General features: G+C 41.2%; 1 protein-coding gene across 1 annotated transcript; it reads left to right on the forward strand.

The window, feature by feature from the left end:
- Positions 1-373: 373 nt before the first annotated feature.
- On the forward strand, positions 374-23151 carry LOC107396219 (serine/threonine-protein phosphatase 2A 55 kDa regulatory subunit B alpha isoform). The gene is made up of 10 exons (XM_015975816.3): positions 374-584; positions 5538-5606; positions 10629-10726; positions 12692-12857; positions 13889-14001; positions 15522-15699; positions 15838-16002; positions 16153-16322; positions 20978-21069; positions 22561-23151. The coding sequence occupies exons 1-10, from the start codon at positions 578-580 to the stop codon at positions 22841-22843; spliced, it is 1341 nt and encodes a 446-aa protein (XP_015831302.1). The 5' UTR covers positions 374-577; the 3' UTR covers positions 22844-23151.
- Positions 23152-23494: the final 343 nt, after the last annotated feature.

The raw sequence follows: 23494 nt of genomic DNA on the forward strand, positions 1-23494 counted from the left end.
CAGAAGATCAGTAGTTGACACGTGCTTCCCATTACTCCAGTTTCACACTGAAAGCATCAAAGGCGCAGTATGGCAGAGCATCACAGCTTCAAACAGAATCCATTATAGTCAATGAAGTGTTGCAAACCAAATTTCAGAGCCGCTTCTGGGATACGTCAATTTCCATAGTTATATTAGGGCTAGTCAGGAAATCACACTTTTTCAGTGTAAAATCCCTGGTAATTTTCAAAATAAAAGTACTGCAGCAATGCAATTTTGTAGACATATACGTAGCTTGCGTGTGACCCAACGGCTAAGAGCTTGTAGTAGGGTGGGGAAGAAGAAATGACTTGTGGGATGTGAAGAAGCCGGCGGCGGCAACACAGCCAGGAACGGAGAAGCGTGTGGCACGCGGAAGACAACAGCAGGAGGAACAGCGGGAAATAACATATCTGTTTATACGCTTCATTCAATGCCCAACATACCGTCTTTGCGCACACGGTGACAGGAAGAAAAAGTTCAGATCCCACGAATCAACGCGTGGGAGTGGGGAGCAGAATCGTGACTGACTGAGGCAAGCTCCACTGTCTGTCTCGGCATGGCAGGTAATTTATACTTACTAGTACTCTACGGTGTTACTAGAGTGGGCTACACCCATCCTCTGTCCCAACGCTCTCCATCTCAGTAGCTGCAGGATTATAGCAGCCGACTGTGTGTTCGGCTAACCTTAGCTAACTAGCTACCCAAACTTAGCCGCGTTAGCTGTTGCTAGCCACCAGAAACAAGTACCACCTCCCGTCTGTCGTTACCGGTTAAAAATCCCTAGCCAGCTTCTTTTTGCAAGCGGTCGCTGGTAACTGAATCGTCGGGACTAGAATTTAGCAAACTAAATACCGTTTTAGCAAACACCTCTCCAGTTCCTGGGAGTTGCCGTAGCTGCAGGGCGCTTCTCATTCAGACGGGTGCACCGGTCCCACCTGACCAGCGATTTAATAAAAATGCTTTGCATTAGCTGAGACCCCACATCTGGAGATTTTTGTGGCGGTGTACGCACCGTTCTAGTTCTCTCAAACATGCAGCAGCTAACGTGACAACCCAGACGAGGTTAGCTTTAGCGTAAACTTTGACATTGCCCACATGCTTCATGCTAGCTCTCCAGGCCCGCTGCTGCACACCGAGCTGCCAATCGGTGCGGTTTCTGTTTAAAAGCACCAATAAAAGACACGGATCGTGTTCAGTTATTAGAAAATGAAGATTGGCCCTTTGCATTAAAGTGTCAAGACCCTATTTTGTCTTGCTTGCATTGCATTGCATTCATTAGCTGAGCCGGTTTGTGAAGGTGGAGAGAGAAGGGTGTGCACTCCCAGGTTAGTGTGAGTGATTTGCTTAGAGCCAAAGATTGGAGGGAATTAACTGCATTTTTTGCATTCAGTTTGAATACGTTGTTTAAAAAAGGTTACTGCACGATATAATCCGACATTATACTAAAACCATTTAAAATATATGTATATGTCATTGTTGGTGGTGGTTTCTGTGTTAGGCTACATCATGTTCTGACCAGTACAAACTTGTCTTGCTTCCTCTCTCTGAAATTGTATATTATGGACTTAGAGTGATTCATAAGTATCCCAATTATCTTCTGCAGGGCTTATTTCCGTAGATGTGGAACTATTTAACAACCAGACATACCAGGTTTTGTTGTGTAATAAATAACAGATGATCATGTGCAAAAACTTGCAAGACTGAATCTGCTCTCATTGACCATGTTGAGTTGTCTGTTTACACCCCAGCGTGTGTTTCTGTGTTTGTTGTAATTAGCTGAAGTACAATACCATGTACTTCAGTCAGTGATACTGGGACAATTTTAAAACCCAAGTCAATGTCTTTTACATAGAAAGACCTCAGCATTTTAATGCAGCACGTGGTTGACAAAAGCTTTGATGCAGCGTGAAATAATTTCACAGAAAGGCAAAAAAGGCAGTCAACATGTAAACATGAGTCTTTGAAGTTTATGGAGTATCTCAATTCTGACCTGATGACATTTTAATAAAATTTACTCTATTAAGTTCTGGTTGTTTGGAAGTAAAAGTGGCCGTTCCAAGTGTTGATTACGATTGTACAGTGTCTATTTTTGCTTTACAATTTTTGTACATTTTCAATAAATTCCTGCAGCAGGATTACATTTTTGTTAAAAAGAAAAAGAAAGTGATGTGGACAGTCTTGTATTTTTAACAGGGATCACAGCGTCTACTGTTACATAACGATGTCTAAAAGATGCATGTCTCATGGTGACTGACGTCATTTATTTTATGGCAAACTGGATTCGTTATGTCCACGATTTAGGATCACGTGTCATAATCATGAAGTATATTTTAACGTTAGTATGGCGATATCAAGGTATGCATTTTTGTTTCAATGCCAAGGCTTGCAAAGGTTTCTGACGGGTACATGCACACACCTCTGGCCTCAAAAGTGTTTGCAACAGGCCTGCCACCTGTTTGTAGCTCCAGTATCATTTCACATATCCTAAATGTGTTGAAACAAAGGCTTTCTATTTATTTGCTCAGCTTGCAAATATGCACAGTCTAAAGACAAGTTTAGTCATGTTTTAGCTTGCTTTTAATTTTTCAGTTAAATCTGTGTTTATTGTGAGGTAAGAGTGAGGCAGCAAAGCCTGATAAGTGATTCAGAGAAAAACCAAACCTTTAGTTTGGCTGTATTCTAAATTCTGTTGGTATTAAGAGGAAATAGTTTTAAAGATGGCCTCCATCTGCACAACATGAGGAAGGAAAGTCATTAGGACGAGAGAAAATTTTACAACTAGTCATCCTCTTGCTATGCAGAGGTGGGTAGTAACTGGTTACATTTACTTGGTGGGTAGTAACTAGTTACATTTTCTTATGTAACCTTTTGAGCATATTTTTATTACATTTTACTTTTACTTGAGTAATATGAAGTATCTCTTCCCTCAGCTAGCTTACCCACTACTGTTGCTATGACACAGCTAAAACAGTCATCTAACCTTTAGCCATGGTTTTTTGGAGAGAAAAAAAGAAAAATGTCCCAGTTTTAGTCCGCTTACTTTTTCCAGGTTGTAGAGGTTTTAAGTGTGTGTGAGTGTGTGTACCTCATAGTACTGGAATAGTACGAGTATTTGATTTAATGAGTCGGACTACCATTCGGACAGTAAACAGACATAACTTCCCTTTAAACCTCACAAAAATAGCCCCGGGCAAATGCAGCAGCTTAACTGAATATACAACTACTAAACCAGAACCTCTCAATGTTTGAAGGTTATTATAATAATAATAATGTACATCTCTACTGAAATAAAAACAGATTTAATGCTGAGTGCATTATGTTTTCATCCTGCTGACTAATTTTATTTATTAATTTATTATAAAGCAGGAGCCAAACCTATTGATGTGCTCTAATTGAGAAAATGCTAAAAAAAATGTAATCGGAGTCTAACGATTTTTCTTAAATATACCTTCTTTTTTTTTTTTTTTTACTAGTAGTATTTTTAGATAACTAGGAAAGCCATTAATGCAGCAATCTGGAGTTTTCCCCCTTTCAGGAATTGTATTTGATTTCTTAGAAATCTGTAAAAGTGATAGTTTTACCCTGTACTGTGATCATCGACATACATATATGGACAATGGGTTTCCAACAAGTTTTTCTGCTAAAATGGGAGGTGGCCACCACCGCCATTTTGACCGTGTCACAGGTTCCGTCAAGCCCAGACAATTCCACAAAAGGGAAGAGAGGTGGAGCTGAGGGTGGAGCTGTAAGGCTGGGATCAACTGACGACACCCGGTCGAACTAGCTACAAGCTAACCTGAAGCTAACCCAAAGCTAATGCGGAGGTGGGAGCTAAGCTAACGGAGGTAGCAACCTAGCTACAACAGGAGTTAACTGCACAACACCAGAGCTTCTGAGTCAGAGATACGCCGGGCTGACCGCTGGGTAGAACCTGGTGGAACACAGAGGTCTCCCGAGACCTCCACAAGCCGGCAGCCGCACAGCAGACAAGCGCCGCTGCGATCTGAGATGTGCAGATCTGCTGCTGGGGAGAACCGGGTGGAAAGGTTTCCATCCCAGAGCTCCACAAGCTGTCAGCCCGCGCAGCAAACAGAAGCTGCGATCAGACAGAGATGGACCGGGCTGCGGGGAGGGGAAAAGGGTGGATAACATCGGTCTCTCGAGAGCTCCACAAGACGATAGTCGGAACCCAGCTCCACCAACATGTTATATTTCAACCCATTTTCTAAAGTGCAGCATTATGTTAAATGCACTGGGTTTTACCCTATTACATTTAAATTTCATGGTTACGCAGTACATGTTAAAATCTAAGCTCAGCTCGGCAGTGACCTAAAATACATAAATATAATTTTACTTACCGAAAAAAATGAAGTGGAAACTCCTTGGATGCTCTATTAGTGCAATTAATGCCACATCAAGTCATTTTGTCCAACAATTGCACAAATACCACCCAAACAAGAATACACACACACAGAGAGACTCAAAATCCTGGAACAGTTTCCAAGCCAGACCGAGGCTCTACTGAGGCCTTTTCACGGAGCTAGCTCTGTGGTCACGTGGGTCTGATGCTCATTAATTATATAGAATTTTAGGCTTTTGATACACTTAAACAGAAGAGTGAGAAAATATTCACCCCCCTCAGAGTTGTCATGAGTTTGTGTGTATGTGTGTGTGTAACCTGTCCCCCCCCCCCCCCCCCCCATCGATTCCCGTGCAAATTTAATTGACCACCGCTCATCATTAAGCAACAGCATAGACATCTGCTTACTTATAGATTTTAATCACAGAGTGGGTGAGCGTTTGAAGATGAATCTGATGCAGAATTGGAAATATTTTCTTAATGACAATTAGATTAAAAACAAATTATTAAGAGACCAACAAGTGCTAAACACCTCTGGGAAGTCCTTCAAGACTGTTGGAAAACCATTTCAGGTGACTACCTCTTGAAGCTCATCAAGAGAATGCCAAGAGTGTGCAAAGCAGTAATCAGAGCAAAGGTGGCTATTTAAAAAAAAAATAAAACATGTTTTCAGTTATTTCACCTTTTTTGGTTAAGTACATAACTCCACATGTGTTCATTCATAGCTTTGATGCCTTCAGTGAGAATCTCCCGAAGTAAATGGTCATGAAAATAAAGAAAGCACATTGAATGAGAAGGTGTGTCCAGACATTTGGCCTGTACTGTGTATTTGTTTAATATATGAATAAACAGCTTAACCTCAGAATAGTATTTGTAAAATGACGTGTTTTAGCTCTGTTGGCTGGCTAGAGGTGCACATTGAAGAACATGAAGAATCGCTTCTAGCTGTAAATCTGAAAGTAGGGAGAGGGGCTGAAGGTGCAATACATTTCTTCAACCTCCTAGAGGGTGCCCTCTGAGATCAAAACCCTGGATTTCTGCTTTATTGCTGCTGGCTCTGTTTGTGCAATTGTTTGTTTGTAAGCATCGTCAGGTAGATGTAGTAAACATGTTATTTTGAGGCATGTCTTCATTTATTTATTTTTTCTTTCTAAAGGATCTGGAGGCGACATGCAGTGGTGCTTCTCTCAGGTGAAAGGAGCCATTGATGATGACGTAGCAGAAGGTTTGTCTAATTAAAAATATGCTATTCTTAAATGTTTAACAATAAAAAAAGTTTCAATATATGTAGTGGACAAAAGTCATCTACATTCAGAGATTTATCAGACTGGGTGCTGAACATAGAAGTCCAGATAATATTAACTTCTCGCTTTTGCTCCAAATTTAAGACTCATTCATTTGAAAACATGCTAACATTTTATGAAAACTCCACGTACTTAATCACTGGTGATAAAAAGACTCAATCCTGCAGAGAACCCTTCATATGAATGAGTAGAGTTCAAAACAAGCTATAATTAGGTGTTTGGCTGCTCTCGTTTTTATCTATTTGGTCCCACAAAACAGGTGTGTTGATGTTCTTTAGGTCTTCTGTGTTAAGCCTCAGCTGCAGTTTTGAAATGGCAGAAGTTGCAAGTGAATCTATAACCAGTGTTTCCCACAAGCTCCACAGGAAACGGGAGAAGATTTTCTCTTATGTGGTTATGAAACACACAGGTCTGTGTTCACTCCGCTATAATGCCACGCCTGATATCAAAACTTTATTAGAAATGTGTTCGGTTGTTTTAAATCCCAACAAACATGGAGACGTAAAGGCAGAAGTGGGGGGAACATTTTTCACAAAAATAAAGAATGTACAAGTATCTGCTTCTAGACCTGCAGAAGAAGAGCAAGAGAAAAAAAGAGGGCACACAAAAAATGCAACAGGACCAAAATATCACTGCGCCAACAACAGAAGATATATAACAGTAACGCTTTTTGCTGAAAAGCACGCAGTAATAATTCACAGGGCATTTAATACCAACCGCAGACTTAGGTTATGTGTTAAAATGCCCAGGTCCATACTTGTGAGAGCACCATGTGAGCACCTGTGTGCGCACACTCGCTTGTGTATGTAAGGTATTTTTTTTATAGGAGTGTCTAATAGTTAGTGTGAGGGTTCACAGATCTTCCGCCAAAGACTAGCGGAAGTTGGTCCTTTCAAAAGTCTAAACATGCTGTTTACATTCAGTGAGTGTAAGGTTGCTGCGTTTCCTGTGAGCTGCAACGCTGCATCACCGAGATTCGTAATTCAACTCCAGCAGGAAAAAAGCTGTAGAATTTTTAAAAGAACTGAAGCCAGTAATCAAAAGTGACTCAGAATTTTTTGTACCCCTATGCAACCACACCATTTTTTTTGTTTTACTCTATTTGAGTAATGTTAAGCTGACAATGCTAAATGTGAATTAGATGCAAATTGTCAGCTCTAAAAATACCCCAAGCTACATTTTCAATTACCAAATGTAATATTCCCACGCAGGAGACTTCAAGCGCTTCCTAGATGGAAATGGAACAGTCCCGATGATTGTCGTCACTGGTTCTGCTTCTGTTGCATGTGTGCATGCGTTCAGTTTCACTTTTGTTTTTGTCCATTCGGGTTGCGCTATTGTCTTTTTTTTTATAGGCCACGTTGGAGACATTTTACGGGGGTTAATCGTGGTTTTTGGTCAAACCAGTTAATCCCTGCAACCCTACCAACAACTCAATATTACATTGAAATGTATGTGCGAAGTGAATGAGTGATTCGTGGCATTATACTTCTTTCAATGAGTTGTTTATAACTAGCAGTAAGATGGCAGACAACCACACTTCCTCCAGTGCTGGAGAAGTATTACCATAATAAGTAGGGATGTCTGATATTATTATTCTGCCATTTATATCGGCCCATATCTGCATTAACATTTAATATGGGAAAATTATCATTATTGGTTGTCAGTCTTTTGATAACCCAACTTTTTCATACCAGACACATATTATACATCAAACTCTTCAGCTACTTCTGCTCCCTTTCAAAATATAAAAAGGACACATCTGAGGTAAAGTTTTGTAAATATTTTAGTTTATTTGGCACAACTTTAGTAGAAATTAACTAAGTAAATTTTATTTATTTAGCACTTATCACAGACATAAAATCACAAAGTGCTTCACATAGATCAAAACAAAGTCATAAAACCATAATGCTCTCAAAACAGAAATAAATTAACATCAGAAAAAAATAGTAAAAAAATTATACATTTTTCATAAACGGATGAAAGATTACAAATTTGAGTAAAAAAAATAAAAGATTTAGTTAAAAGCAGCTTTAAACAAATGGGTCGTTAGCTGTTTTTTTAAAAGTGTCCACAGACTGTCAATACTACATAAGGATAAAGGAAGATCATTCCAAAGTCAGGGTGCAACAGTCTGAAAAGCGATCACTTCGACTTTTATATCTGGCCTTGGGAACTTCTAGAAGGTTCTGGTGTGTGGACCTGAGTGCTCGGGTTGGAGCGTAAGGCTTTAACAGCTCAGTAATATAGGGAGGAGCTTGACCATGTAGAGCATTGACAGTTATAGTCAGGATTCTAAAATGAACTCTAAAGTTAACGGGTAACCAGTGCAGAGACATTAGAATATGAGTGATGTGTGCTCTTCTGTTTGCTCCAGCTGGGAGCTGCAGAGTTCTGGACCAACTGAAGGCGGTCCAGGGCTTTTTTGTTAAAACATGTGAAAAGTGTGTTACAGTAATCTAGACTGGAGAAGATAAAGGCATGGATAACCATTTTAAGTTCATGTTTTGACACCAACCTTCACAGTTTGGAGATATTTCTTAAGTGGTAAAAACAGTTTCGGACCAATGTTTTTGAGTGGCCTTCAAGAGACCTTGATTGGTCAAAAACAACACCCAAATTCCTTGTTTGTCTTGACAGCAGAGGATTAATGATCAAGTTTAATACTAATCGGGGGAACCATGCTCTCGGGGGCAATGATCAGACATGCAGTTTTTTCAGAGTTTAACTGGAGGAAGTTATCTTCTAGCCAGCTGGTGATAGCTGATAGACACTCTAGTAATTCAGACAGTTTGTAGAACTCAGAATCCTTAAAGGAGCAGTACAGCTGAATGCCATCTGCATATACACTCACCTAAAGGATTATTAGGAACACCTGTTCAACTTCTCCTTAATGCAATTTTCTAATCAACCAATCACATGGCAGTTGATTCAATGCAGTTAGGGGTGTGGTCCTGGTCAAGTCAATCTTCTGAACTCCAAACTGAATGTCAGAATGGGAAAGAAAGGTGATTTAAGCTATTTTGAGAGTGGCATGGTTTTTGGTGCCAGACGAGCCGGTCTGAGTATTTCACAATCTGCTCAGTTACTGGGATTTTCACACACAAATATTTATAGGGATTACAAAGAATGGTGTGAAAAGGGAAAAACATCCAGTATGCAGTAGTCCTGTGGGCGAAAAAGCCTTGTTGATGCTAGAGGTCAGAGGAGAATGGGCCGACTGATTCAAGCTGATAGAAGAGCATCTTTGACTGAAATAACCACTCATTACAACTGAGGAATTCAGCAAAGCATTTGTGAAGCCACAACACGCACAACCTTGAGGCAGATGGGCTACAACAGCAGAAGACCCTACCGGGTACCACTCATCTCAACTACAAATAGGAAAAAGAGGCTACAATTTGCACGAGCTCATCAAAATTGTACAGTTGAAGACTGGAAAAATGTTGCTTCGTCTGATTAGTCTCGATTTCTGTTGAGACATTCAAATGGAAGAGTCAGAATTTGGCGTCAACGGAATCAGAACATGGATCCATCGTGCCTTGTTACCACTGTGCAGGCTGGTGGTGGTGGTGTCATGGAGTGGGGGATGTTTTCTTGGCACACTTTAGGCCTCTTAGTGCCAATTGGGCATCGTTTAAATGCCACGGGCTACCTGAGCATTGTTTCTGACCATGTTCATCCCTTCATGACCACCATGTACCCATCAACTGATGGCTAATTCCAGCAGGATACTGCACCATGTCATAAAGCTCCAATCATTTCAAAATTGTTTCTTGAACATGACAATGAGTTCACTGTACTACAACGGCCCCCACAGTCACCAGATCTCAACCCGTTAGAGCATCTTTGGGATGTGGTGGAACGGGAGCTTCGTGCCCTGGATGTGCATCCCACAAATCTCCATCAACTGCAAGATGCTATCCTATCATTATGGGCCAACATTTCTAAAGAATGCTTTCAGCACCTTGCTTAGTCAATGCCACATAGAATTAAGGCAGTTCTGAAGGCAAAATGGGGTCAAACACCGTATTAGTATGGCATTCCTAATAATCCTTTAGGTAAGTTTAGGTTATAAGAGACTTTATGAAAAGAATACGTTTTCTGTCCAAGAGGGTGTATGTACAGTAGAAACAACAGTGGATCCAAAACAGAGCCTTGGGGTACCCCACAAAACAGATCGGTAGAATCTGACATAATTTGGTTTATACAGACACTGTAACTTCTGTTAGAAGTGTGCAATCTAAACCAGCCTAGAACAGTTCCAGAGATCCCAATCGAGTCATGAAATCTGTTAATTAAGGTGCTGTGATCAGCAGTGTCCAAAGCTGCAGAAGGATCTAACAATACTAAATGTGAATTCCCCATTGTCTGCAGCCATCATGATGTCACTGGAAACTTTAAGAAAAGCTGTTTCTGTTGAATGCTTTTTGCGAAAACCAGATTGGGATTTGTCAAAACTGTTGTGTGGTATAGTAAGCGAATGCTGTCCTCACAACATTTAGCTATGTGTAGCTAGTAGGGATGTACATGGTTTACTGGTTAATTGCCATTTATGTTGTAACTGGGTTAAATAGTTTTGCCCAGTTAACTGCCAGCTGAGCTCACGTCCTTTCGCTGTGCCTGGGTGTAATATATTTTTGCTACCAGATGCAGGTGAGCCACTATCAAAGAAGAGAAGAGCTCTTCACGTCTGCCAACACCAGATATGGCAATGTATATATCTACTTATCAACTTGCTGTGTATGACTTGTTTGCCATCTAGAATCTTCTGGTGCTGATCCATAGCTGGCAACAGCAATGAAACTCATGGCGGTGGTGAAAAGTGATATTTTTTGCTTAGGAAAATGGACTGCAGTAACCAAATTTGACCACAGGATGTAATTCTTACTTCAATGCACCTTTAATTGCCCTATTTGTTTATTCCCCCCCCCCCCCCCCAGCTGACATCATATCCACAGTTGAGTTTAACCACACTGGGGAGCTGCTCGCCACTGGAGACAAGGGTGGACGTGTGGTGATTTTCCAGCAGGAAATAGAGGTAAACTACTAGTTTCAGAGAACATCGCCCTGTCCTATAAGAATACAGTGTTAAAGAGACTATGTGTAGTTTTTACCATTAATCTCTGGAAAAATCCATTGAAATGTTGTCAAATTACCGTAAATCCTCTAATACAGGCCGGGGTCTGTATTTGACTCAAGCTCATCAAGCTCCAGGCCTTTATTGGAAGGAGGACCAGAATTAGAGGCAGGCCTCTATTTCTATTTGAGCTAAATGAACTAATGGTTTGCTGGAGTTTTTGACAATCAAAATTGCACCCACATTTTCAAAGTTAAACACATTTCTTTTAACAACGCTAGTTTCTGCTTCAGCCCTCTCCCCCCTCCCCCTGCGCAGCGGCCGCAAACTCACTGATGCGCCTGCAGCCTCTCGGAGTTCCTGCTGCTCTAAACATTAAAATAATTATTTCATTTTCTGTTCCTCACTTCTGATTACCTTCAATGGTGTCTGTTTGTTGCAACCACCAGGTACAAAAACTAACTTGTTTTTATTTGACTATTTTTCTGTCCTGTCTGTTTATTATCTTCCTGCATTTCCTCTCAATCCTAAAGAAAACCTGCTACCTGGGTTCATATATATTCACCTTATGAGTTACCTTTGAACTGCAGTTCTAAAAGATCTACCGACCGCAAAAACAGCGGAGTGCTCGCTGCTTGCCGGCCACGGGAAGCAACGCGCTGTGCCAGAGCGTCGGTACTGACACCCGCCGTAAAACGGACATTTAACCAAATTGTGACGTTTACCCTCTTGCAATTTAACCTTCCCCTCACCCCCATCCTAACCTTAACCAGCTTGCGCATGCAAAGCTCTGATTGTTGACGCGCTCCAGACATCTGCGTCCTGAGCACGGCCACAGTAACATTATCAAATCAGGTGTCGCCACCTCAAAAACTAATTTAACACGCGATCGTTCATGTCGGCTCATTTCCTTTCATGTTTTCTGTCTTTTATTCTTTTATTTGTGCCTGATGCTTTTTGCTGATGTGGATCGGGGCGCATCACCTGTCACCTGCTGACAGCAGGCTGCTGTCTTTTCCGTGAACTGCATCTTGCCGGTCATTATCACGTGACAGCGACTAGTCGATGACAGGCATAAAAAGTCACTATAGAGCAGTGAAGTCCACTAGTGACTAGTTCATACAACCCCTACTGCTCCCCAGAGTGTTCTGCAGCATAATCAGCACGTTCTCTTTGAATTTGATATCAAATTTTCACCTCCTCTTCGTCTCCGCATGGTTAAAGTTACCGTTGCGGTCTATCACTGGCAAATCAAAAGTGAGACGGATGACAACCGCCCCCGTACCTGCTTGTTACCACATTCCACCCGGCTACAATAAAAAACCGGCCATTATTCACCTCCGCCGACCCCGACACCGGCCAAAATATGATACCCGGCAGTTAATTAAATACAGGCTAATATTAGAGGATTTACGGTAATTAAATGAAGCGCAGTTGTTCGCCAAAAATATTGGCGGCTTCATAACATATAACCATAAAAATCTGGTTTAAAATACATGGGTCTAGGTTCCTGGGCGACGCCTTATTAGACGCAAAATTTCCTTCTACGGGAGCACATGAGGACAAAACGAATTTGATTTCCAACAGGTGATTACAAAACCTTCGCCATACACATTAACCTCTTCACTCGCTGACAGTGATGAAAGGGAGTCTGATGTGCTTGTCATTTTGCTGTAAGTTGAACGATCTGACAAAGTACTCTTTTGAAAGTTGCGCTTCCAGGGATTTGTGACCCTAATGGCCATCCGTTGTTAAGGTCATGATTTAGGTCTAAACTGCCCCCTATCGCCAGGGAAAATACACACCGTCACTTTACAACCAAAACCAGAAAAAAGCTCTTGCATTCATCTAATATGATGACAAATGAGTCTGATTTAATAAAATAAAAAAAAGACTTTATGTGAACTTTCTCCTGGCTCCTAACAGAACAAGAATTATCCTCAGTTACGGAGCGAGTACAACGTTTACAGCACCTTCCAGAGCCACGAGCCCGAGTTCGACTACTTAAAGAGTTTGGAAATAGAAGAGAAGATCAACAAGATCCGCTGGCTTCCTCAGAAGAACGCTGCTCAGTTCCTGTTGTCGACCAATGGTAAATCTGTTACTGAAGTTTAAACCGATGAGTTCTAACTAGTAGCTTCACCAAAACACAACCTGCTGTGGACTTAAGAGTAAAAGATCCAAATGTTCGGTTCTCCTGGATAAATTAAGTGAGGGTGTCTGTCTTTAGTTTCTGATCTCAGAAATAATATTTCCTGTTATTTAAGAGAGTCAACAAAAGGAAAATGGTTTTGTTTCCTAAAAAGAGTACACACACAATGTTGACTACTTATTTAAAATCAGCGTTGCTTATCATAAATCCTGTGCACATAGACAACATCACCTTATATTATTTTATATAATGTGTAAAAACTGTAAATTAAAAAGCTGAAAATCTGAAAAAAATAAATTCTTGATCTAGAACCAAAAAAATTCACCCAAACTTTTGAAATTTGAAGTTTGCTCGATACAATTATCTCTATAATTTTGGTTAAAAAAGAAGTTTGAAAATGGAAAGATACAGAACAACACTTCATGATACAACAATAGTTGATAACAGATTCATAAATGTATTAATTTTTATCTATTGTTATTTAAACTATTTTAACTCAACAATACAACCACACAGTCTTCTGTGGTAAAACAAGTCTCTAAGAGAGACTAGCATGTGCTAGCAATGCTAACGTCTTGCCACTTCTAACAGTGGTGTAAATCACCACCTCACTGTTGAACTGTGTTAACAAACCAACACAAAGTAAATTAAACACATCTTTAGCATTAGTTGTTTTATATTGATGAATAAAAACTAAAGGCTCAGAGTGTGCCACATCCAGAACAGTCCCAGTGGAAACATTTTATGGGGTGATTTTCCGATCTCACCGCTTTGGGAGATCATCACCACAGTTGGATCTTTCATGATTTCATATTCATCTGATCAGTCACCTCACTAATCCTGAGTTAACTGGACTTAAATTGGACCTGTTTTATATGCATTTCTGGAATGACATGACTAAATCTTTATTAAAAAAAATGTCTCGACCTTGTACTATTTGTTCAATGATATCCTATTTTCTCATCCCACAGATAAGACAATAAAATTGTGGAAAATCAGTGAACGAGACAGGAGAGCGGATGGTTATAATCTGAAAGAAGAGGACGGACGATACAAAGATCCAAACAGTATCACATCGCTGCGGGTCAGTCAGACTCACTAAACATAAGCTGCGTGAAGCGTTTAGACTTGTTTTGTGTTTCTATGTCCGCATACATTTTAAAGTAAGCAGTTATGGTTTTATGCCCAATGTTCCTTAATAACTTAAAGACTGCCTGGAACCGGGGTCTCTTAACACATTGCTCACGAGCTACCAGTAACTCCCAACCGTCGACGTAAAAAGGATGGACATAACACCCCCCCCACCCCCCCATTGCTCTGCGGGGGGGGGGGGGGGGGGGGGGCAGGTTGGAGGCCAAATGGGAGGTTCTTAACACTGACATTTTGGCTGTGTCACATGTGTTGTCACACCCAGACAATCCAAAAATGGGAAGAGCCAGAGCTCAGGTTGGGGCTGTTATGGTTGGAACAAATGAATCAATCTAGCTACTAGTTAACTTAGCTTACCCAAGAAGCTAAGAAAGTGCTCAGAGGACCGGGGTAGCCCACCCGCACAGCCGACTGGTTTCCGTGCAAGGCTGTAGTCATGCTGGTCGCATGTGGAGATCTAATATGGACTGGGACTGTTAAATTACAAGCAGAGCCTCAGACCGCTGTGATCGTAGCCGGGCGCCATGACCTTTTACATCAGCTCATGCTATTCACACATGGAAAGTATCGGCAGCTATGTTTGCATGGGCACAAGTAATTTAATGAACGCCCTATCAGATCAAAAATTTTTCATGTAAACTTGTCAATTGGAATATTCTAATCTGATATGAACCGATCATAATTGAATGTAATTTCGATCGAGAGAGGTGGTTTTGTTCGATCATCATTCTGATTGACGTCCATGTACACATCTGGATTCTTGGAGTAAAATACTGCCCACTGCGTATGTGTGCAACTTCGGCGTGATGTCTTTCCGCCCTTGCAGATGCTCAGGACAAGTCGAAAACATGGCGGGAGGTAAACAGAAGTTATCCTGTGGTGGAGGAGCAGTAGCGTTGCGTACCGTTGAGCCTGTAGCATAGTTACAGCGATCAGTAAAAACAAAAGCATTCAGGAAAAAATGCGAAGAAGGTCCATAAAAAATGTAAGTGAACAAACAAAGCTAGAGAATAAGAAAATAAAATGCAAGGGGAAAGACGTGCGGTCAAGATGGTGTTTGTTTACAATTTATTTCCGGTAAAGACTAACTGCTCATCCTATTTAATCTGACCGAATGCTTGGTGCATGTATACTCACGGCATGATCGGATAATTTCTGTTCGTGTCCATGTAAATAGAGATTTGGGATTTTCGATCTACCAAGATTTGAATCGGATAGAGTAAAAGTGGCTTGTGTAAACATAGCTAGTGCGAATAAATCATATAGCAGTAACTCTTCTGTACTGTCATTGTGTAAAAGTAACTCACAGTGTCCAAGAGGTTGGAGACCCCGACCTAGAACATCCTAAAAGCAGCTACTGAAGCTATTTAGGTTCTCTGAATAATAGTTTGAGGAGATAATGCGTTATTTTTGACGTTTCAAAATTCTATAGTAATTTATTTTCTTTAATCACAGGTACCAGTTTTAATCCCGATGGACCTCATGGTGGAAGCCAGTCCTCGGAGGGTATTTGCCAATGCTCACACCTACCATATCAACTCTGTCTCAGTCAACAGTGATCATGAGACCTACCTGTCGGCGGACGACCTGCGCATCAACCTATGGAACCTAGAGATCACCGACCGCAGCTTCAGTATCCTTAAAACACACTGATCAGTTAATTTATGCAGTCATTGACTCTGTTTTCGTAACACTTTACAAACTAACCACTTGTAAGGGATAAATCCAGTCTGCTGTCCTACAAATTTCTCCTTAACAGCACTCTCTTTAGATATTGTTGACATTAAACCAGCTAACATGGAGGAGCTTACAGAGGTGATCACAGCGTCAGAGTTTCACCCTAACCAGTGTAACACCTTTGTCTTCAGCAGCAGCAAAGGAACCATCCGTCTTTGTGACATGAGGGCCTCGGCTCTGTGTGACAAGCACTCCAAACGTACGACGCAGTTCCTGATCTACGAAAAATACTTATGAAATACAAAATGGATACTTGATACCCGATTTGCGATAAACTCATAATGATTCTCCTGACCTTTGGAGAGTGCTTCAGTCGGATCTGAGTATCACTCTGCTTTGTCTCCTTCAGTGTTCGAGGAGCCGGAGAATCCCAGTAACCGCTCCTTCTTCTCTGAGATCATTTCATCCATCTCAGACGTTAAGTTTAGTCACAACGGACAGTACATGATGACTAGAGACTACTTGTCTGTGAAGATCTGGGACCTAAAAATGGAAAACCGGCCGGTGGAGACGTATCAGGTGAGAGTGACTAAAACCTGCATCTCTTGTTTTGGTGGAACTTGCTGATCGTTTTCTTTTGTCACATTATATTCTTTTGGTCAGTCGAGCACGAAAAAAACTTGCTGAAAAGTGTGAAATCCTTTAAATCATTGTTTTTAGTGTTTAGTTTTTGCAAAATCTCTGGTGCTTGTTAGATTTGTGTCTGCAGCTGACATCTTTGCCTCAGCTCAACACAACAGGCCTGACATAATTTTAAACTTGCTGTTAGCTCATCAGCCCTAAAGAACACAAATGGTTCTTCTCTAAATGAGAAGCTTGCTAAAATTGGAAAAATAGGAGTTATTAAAGACAAAGTTCACAGAGGAATAATTTTGTACCTATCATTTTTTATATATTATCGGTCACTCTTGAGTTTCTCGTGCGGGCTAAAGCGTAAAAATTGTCTTCTACCCCTATTACCTGCATTAGCCGCCAACAGAAAATAGACTGGGAAACTCTGATTACAAAAGCTGTGTTGGTTTAGCATCCAGGAAACTGCAGAGAACATCTCAGCTAGTAGAAGCTAACCATTAGCATTAGCAACTCCACCACCTGGCAGAACTCCTTCAGGCTTGTGTTATTGTGGAGATAAAGCATCAACGTTTCAGAGCACAGAGTCAGTGGTAGAGTTGCATTGCTGTTTTCCAATCAGAGGACAGATGTCCAAATATCAGGAAATGAGAGTCCAAATCCTGTTGTGTTCTCCTCCCCGTGGCTCTGGCTAACTTCAACCTTCTGAAACAAGGTTGTGAGAGCTTTTGGTTGTATCAGAGAGACTGCTGCAAATGTGTTGACAAAAAACAGGTGAACTTGATGTTTAAAATTTTTGCTCAGAAAAATGTCTAAAATATTCCTGTAATGCAGGTCTGCCCAACCTTGGTTCTCTGGACCATTATCCAGCACATTTTAGTTGTTTCTCTGCTCTAACACACCTGATTATATCACCTGTTCAGCAGCTCATCAAACTGCAGAAAGCTTGTTAATCTCCCACTTAGGCTTGGGCGGTATCCAAATTTGAATACCGTCTAACTTCCACTTAATTTTACCCCGGTATACGGTATTACTGTGAATACTTAAAAGTATGACGTAAGCCTCAAGTGGACCCTCACCTTTCTGAATTTGAATACCAAACAATTACTAAAAAAAAAACAACGCAACTCATACTATTAACAACATTTATTAACACAAAAAACGCAGCTTATAAACAAGTGCAAAGAGTCAACAGTCCAACAGCAATAAATCAACATAAAAACCCAGGACCGCTGTTGTGCGCAAATCAAGTGAACAACTTATCAACGAGCAGCGTGAAACAGTGCAAATAGGCCGTAACAGTCAACAAGAGTTGAATAACCATAAACATTGAAATTATAAAAATTATTGCAACCAAAACAACTGCATTAAAATTATAAAAAGAAAACTCCCTCACACGGACACACACACACACACACACACACACACACACACACACACACACACACACACACACACACACACACACACACACACACACACACACACACACACACACACACACACACACACACACACACACACACACACACACACACACAGGAGTGTGAACATTACGGCATGTTGCAGCAAAACTAGTTAAGATTTCTCACCAGAAAAACCAGCATGTTTACTTTTTCTGGGTTCAAGTTTGCACGTTGTGGACCAACAACTTTACCTGCGGTGCTGAAAACCCGCTCCGATGGTGAGCTGGTGGCACAAATGCATAGATACCTCCGGGCCAGTCGTGACATCTGGGGAGAACGACTGGCAGCATATTTCCACCAGAGAAGAGGGTCGTCGTCCCCTTGAATAACAGGTTCCAAACAGTACGCTGTTATTTCAGCTCCAGCTCGCTGCTCTGTGCTGACGGGACCCTCTGGCGCAGCGTCAGCGGCTCGTTTTTGCAAGAGAGCTCCCAGAGACATCTTTTTGTGTGGGGGTTCAGGTTGTGCTCGTTCCTCTATGGTTCTGATGGCCACTGCTTCTGGTGCTGCTTGCCCCTCTAAGCTCACGATCTCAGCCTGTAATTCAGCTTTGATTTCAGCCAGTGCGTTGTCATCAAGCTCATATCTGCCACGGTAACGAGGATCGAGGAAAGTGCATTTTCGCATTAATTTGCGCACTGAATCAGATTCATACTTGGCCTCCAGCTTTTTTAGAATTGTGGTTTTTATTGACTTTGTAAGCTGGAGGTCGTCTTCTGATACAGCCAACACGCTCTCCCTGCAGAGCTGGAGTATGGGGAGGATAGAGGAACTGGTGACATAGTTTTCACCAGACAAAATATCAGTGAAGTCACCAACAGGTTTCAGTGCGCCATTCACAGCTTTCAAGATATCCGTATCCTGCCAGTGCAGGGACAGGTTGCTTCTTCTGTCATCGGACAGGACGAGCTTGATGGCTGGGGCCTGCTCGAGGATGCGCTCCACCATTGCCAGTTTGGAGCCCCAGCGAGTTGCGCAGTCCTGCCGACGGACGAATGACACACTAAATTAATAACTAAATAAATAAACAAATTATATTGTTAGTTACATGATCTAACGTTATCAGATTCAGATATAGACTAAATGTATGCTTACCGTTAAGAGACTATGCTCTGGGAGTCCCAACTCCACTTGCTTCTTGTGGAGTTCACTTTTACGTTGCCAGCTGTGTGAAAAGCCCCCACAATGCTGCGGCATAATCCGAGGGCGCGTTCAGTTTTTTGCTTATGGCCATGCAATGCATTTGTGATCGCCAAGTTTAGATTGTGACCAAAGCAGTTATGCCACGGCTACGGTAGGGACCTGATTGCAGCAGAAATGTTTGCAGCGTTGTCGGTTGTTATGGCTGAAAGTTTTTCCTCTTCGAGTTTCCAGTCCTGAAGTGCAGCTTTGAGCGCAGCAGCAAGATTCTCCGCTGTGTGACTCTCTGGAAAATAGGTTGTTTGGAGGCATTTGGATTCAAGTTTCCACTCAGGTCTAATTATGTGGACAGTCAGAGACATGTATGGTGTCATATTAACCGACGACCACATGTCAGTTGTTAAGGAAAAATTATCTGTCCCGGACAGCAACGCCTGAACATCGTCTCTGACTTTAACATACAAACTTGGGATTGCTGTTTGTGAAAAATGTTTCTGTCGGGGCAGCTCGTACTGGGCATCTAGGACCGTTACCATGTCCTTAAATGACTTTTTTTCCACCGTGTGGAAAGAAACCATTTCCTTTGCTAAATATGTTGTCACAGCATCAGTGCAAGTTTTCCAATGGAGACTGTCCCTTTTATATTTTGTTGTTTTGGCAAAGGCCCCTATTATTGTTAGCTGCACGTAACTGGTGGTGGTCTTTGTTGTTGGTCCTGGTCCTGCATTGGTGTCAGTGAGAGGTGTTGAAACTGTTGCACTGACTGAACTCGGAGCCAAATTCACCCCCGCGGCAGTGAGTGGGTGGTTGGTTCTGAGATGTGTCCGTAGGTTTGAGGTGTTTCCATTTCATGCGGTTACCTTTTTATTGCATGATTTACAAATTGCCTCATTGGGATTCACCAGCTCTCCTTTGTCATTTGGTTTGAAGCCAAAAAATGCCCAAATTGCAGAGGTAGTTTTCTTTTTGGACACCAAGTCAGTCGGTGCGCAACCTGTCGTCTTTCGCTCAGCCTTTCTCCTCCGCACTGTCACGTGATTACGTAACGTCACGTTCATAAACTTTATGATATATCTCCAAAGCTTACAAAACATTTTAAAATATTTAAGTAAAAACAAAAATTCAAAAACACATCAGTTTTATACATGAAATGACTTATTTATCTTTTTAATTGATTTTTACATTTTTAATCCTTGTCTCCTTAGTGCACGCACGCACAGCTGTTTTTCATGACGGTATTGGAACTGACACCGTCGCTATTTTGTAATACCGCATGTATACGGTAATACCGCCCAAGCCTACTAATTAAACTTCCGTGTGTCGGATTGTTAAACTTCTAAAATAAACAGGATGGTTGCCCTGGAGGACCAGGGTTGGACACAACTGCAGTATTTTTTATTTTTTTTTTTTTGATATTCAGATTTTTTCTTTCTTTCTTTTTGTTTTTACTAGGGATGCACTGATACCAATACTGGTATCGGTAAAAGTTAACCGATGCCAATGCAGTTGCCTAAAAGTGGCTTCACACACATTACTTGTCATTTCTGTTCACCTAATATTTTAGTTTTGTGATCATTTCTATTGATATATTTTATTTTGTATCTACCTTACAGTCTTTTCCTGTTTACATCAGAGAAGAAAATAAAACCTGTATTCCAAATCATTGCATTTTTTTTGTGTGGTAGAAGTATCGATATCGGTAGTCTGTATCGGCGAGTACTCAGATCCAAGTATCTGTTTGGAAAAAAAGTGGTATCGATGCATCCCTACGTCAGATTTTAAATTGTTCCCTTTAAAGGAATCAGATGTCGTTATAGTGTTACCTAATCAAAGCCCCACCTTTGTAACTCATGGTAATTTCACACAGTGGCTACTAGGAGGCACCCTAAACATACTTGGCATTTGTTCAGTGTTTGTTCTAAGCCTCAGATTAGAGTTTTAATCCACAGTCTGATTGCAGTACAGGTTTTTGAGCTTACAGTCCCTATCTGGTTACAGGTTCACGAGTACCTGAGGAGCAAGCTGTGCTCGCTCTACGAGAACGACTGCATCTTCGACAAGTTTGAATGCTGCTGGAATGGCAATGACAGGTATGAGCACAATGCACTAGTTACAATTTCTTAGAAACATTTAATTGCTTGTACAAGTTGGGACACACGGTGTAGCTCTCTGGGATTTTATTCTTCAAAGTGGCTCCACTGCTGGCGCTTATAAAACCTGTTCACAAACACTGTTCAGCTTCTGGAAACGTACAAACTCAGACTTTTGTTTCAACAGCATTTATAAAGTAGCTTTCCTGTATTAGGATGACAGTTTGCAGGGCAACACCCATTTCCAAGATTCATGTAGATAAACTGACTCCCTAAACAGAAGATATTCAAATACCATTGAGTGTCTCTAACTCAGTTGTTAGTTTTATCCAGCCTGCTAAATCGTTATTTGTGTGCACCAGAATTGGCCTACAGGTAGATTGCAGATGCATCCCTAGTCCTAAAAATACCAGAATGCACTGGAACATCTTAGGCCTGGAATATACTTGCTGTTTAACCTCGCGTTGGCACAGGCTGCGTCTTTGTTCACATACTTGCTGTTACTCGGCTTTCCTTCGAGCTCCCCTTCATGGTTAACAATCTGCCTGATCAAAGGTTGTCTTAAGAATTGAGTGTAAAACTGATGATGGAGGGGTAGATATAAACTAATTGTGTGTTTTTGTTTTGATTTTTTTTATTTAAATTTCTTTTTTTTTAATCTAATTTTTTTCTGAAAGAATGCATTGGATAATTCACATTTGACTCAATAAATTTAAAAACATAGTTTAGACATTTTTGTAATGAGTTATGACCCAAGTTCACCTTGAGCTTAAGGCAAAACTTCAAAATTTGGTTTATTTGAGTTTGACATCTCTGGTTGAAACAATATTTTAGGAGAGACATTTCAAATGTTCATTGGGGAAATACTGTTGCAAAACTAGCCTTTTGCATTTATTAGTGCGTCCATGTGGGCCTCTACTGCCTCTATAAACACTCAAAACGTGAACAAAAAATTAAATCCACTAGTTTTCTGTCAGTGTTTGGATTTAGGAATTATGTGCCTAAAACAAGCGGTTTCAAAAGTCCCCGTTTGTGATGTCTCAAATGGGAAAACTAGGATAGAACTGCCTCTCACCTCTCCAGGCTGTAGGACCAATGTCTCTACTCAAAGGATTTTGGAGCTTCTCAGCTTATAGCAGCCCGAGCATGGGATGGGTGGGTGTGGCCAGCTCCAGCTTGGTTTCTTAAAGTGACAGAGCTTTGAAATGGCTCATTATGGAAGGTACTGAAAAGGTCAATAATAAACTTGCTGAAACCTTCTTTGAGGATTTTTTTTTAAAAGAACTTCACGAGCACGTTTGGTATCGACCGCAGGACTATTATAACTTGAGAAAAAAATATCATAATATGTCAGCTTTCAGCAGCATTTGGATCCACTTTATTCCTAAAGTACTCAGTTATTCTTGTCGCTTTGCTCTTCAGAATTCCACCTGACCCGGTATTTATTTTGCGAATGTTTTTTTTAAAGGCTCAAATGTTTTTCTCCCCCAGTGTGGTGATGACCGGCTCATACAACAACTTCTTCCGGATGTTCGACCGTGAGCACAGGCGGGATGTAACGCTGGAAGCGTCCCGGGAAAACAGCAAACCACTGCAGGTCCTGAAGCCCCGCAAGGTGTGTACAGGTGGCAAACGCAAGAAGGATGAAATCAGCGTGGATAGTTTGGACTTCAACAAGAAAATCCTTCACACTGCCTGGCACCCCCTGGACAACATCATTGCCGTGGCAACGACTAACAACCTCTACATATTCCAGGACAAGCTAACAGGATGAGCTTGTGGTAACCTTTGATCGAGATGATCCGTGGTCAGCTCCCAGCATCCTTCTCTGTTGCTACTGGGTAACCAAACTTTGCCACTTTGTTCCAGATGTGGACAGAAGACTACTCTGTGGCAGAGTCACACCTGCCTTGTTGTTTAGGTGATGTTGTGCCAATTCTGTTTTCCTTTTGTCTTGTTTTTTGCCTGCCCATCTCCTCTTTACTTTTTTAATGTGAGGGGGGAAAAAAACATTTGTTTTCTTTTAATTTCTGATGACAGACTTTTATTTTTCTAAGTTCCCCTCTAAGTGGCTCTGTGGTAGAACTGTTTAGTCTGTCCCCCGTTTGTCCCGTGCCACTGTAGTGTTTATTTTTCTAAGAAAATGTAACCTTTATTTGTGTGTACACCTTTTTAGTGAGTTGTCAGGTTATTCCCATCTCCCATGTTTATTAGAGGTAACACAAGTACGCTTGGTTTTCTTTTTTGTTTAAATACATTTACTGTTCACACCGGACAGTAACACCTCAACAGTTGCCTCCAGGATTTTAAAATAGGTGTGTTATCTCAGATGTGGGTCTGGTGAGGCGCCATCCTGCTCACTGTCGCTGTGCCTCATGCTCTGAACTCCAGAGGAGACTTTGTTTCGTTTGAGATTGGTTCCATC

This window comes from Nothobranchius furzeri, chromosome 6 (genome assembly GCF_043380555.1).
Source record: "Nothobranchius furzeri strain GRZ-AD chromosome 6, NfurGRZ-RIMD1, whole genome shotgun sequence".
Classification (NCBI taxonomy): domain Eukaryota; kingdom Metazoa; phylum Chordata; class Actinopteri; order Cyprinodontiformes; family Nothobranchiidae; genus Nothobranchius; species Nothobranchius furzeri.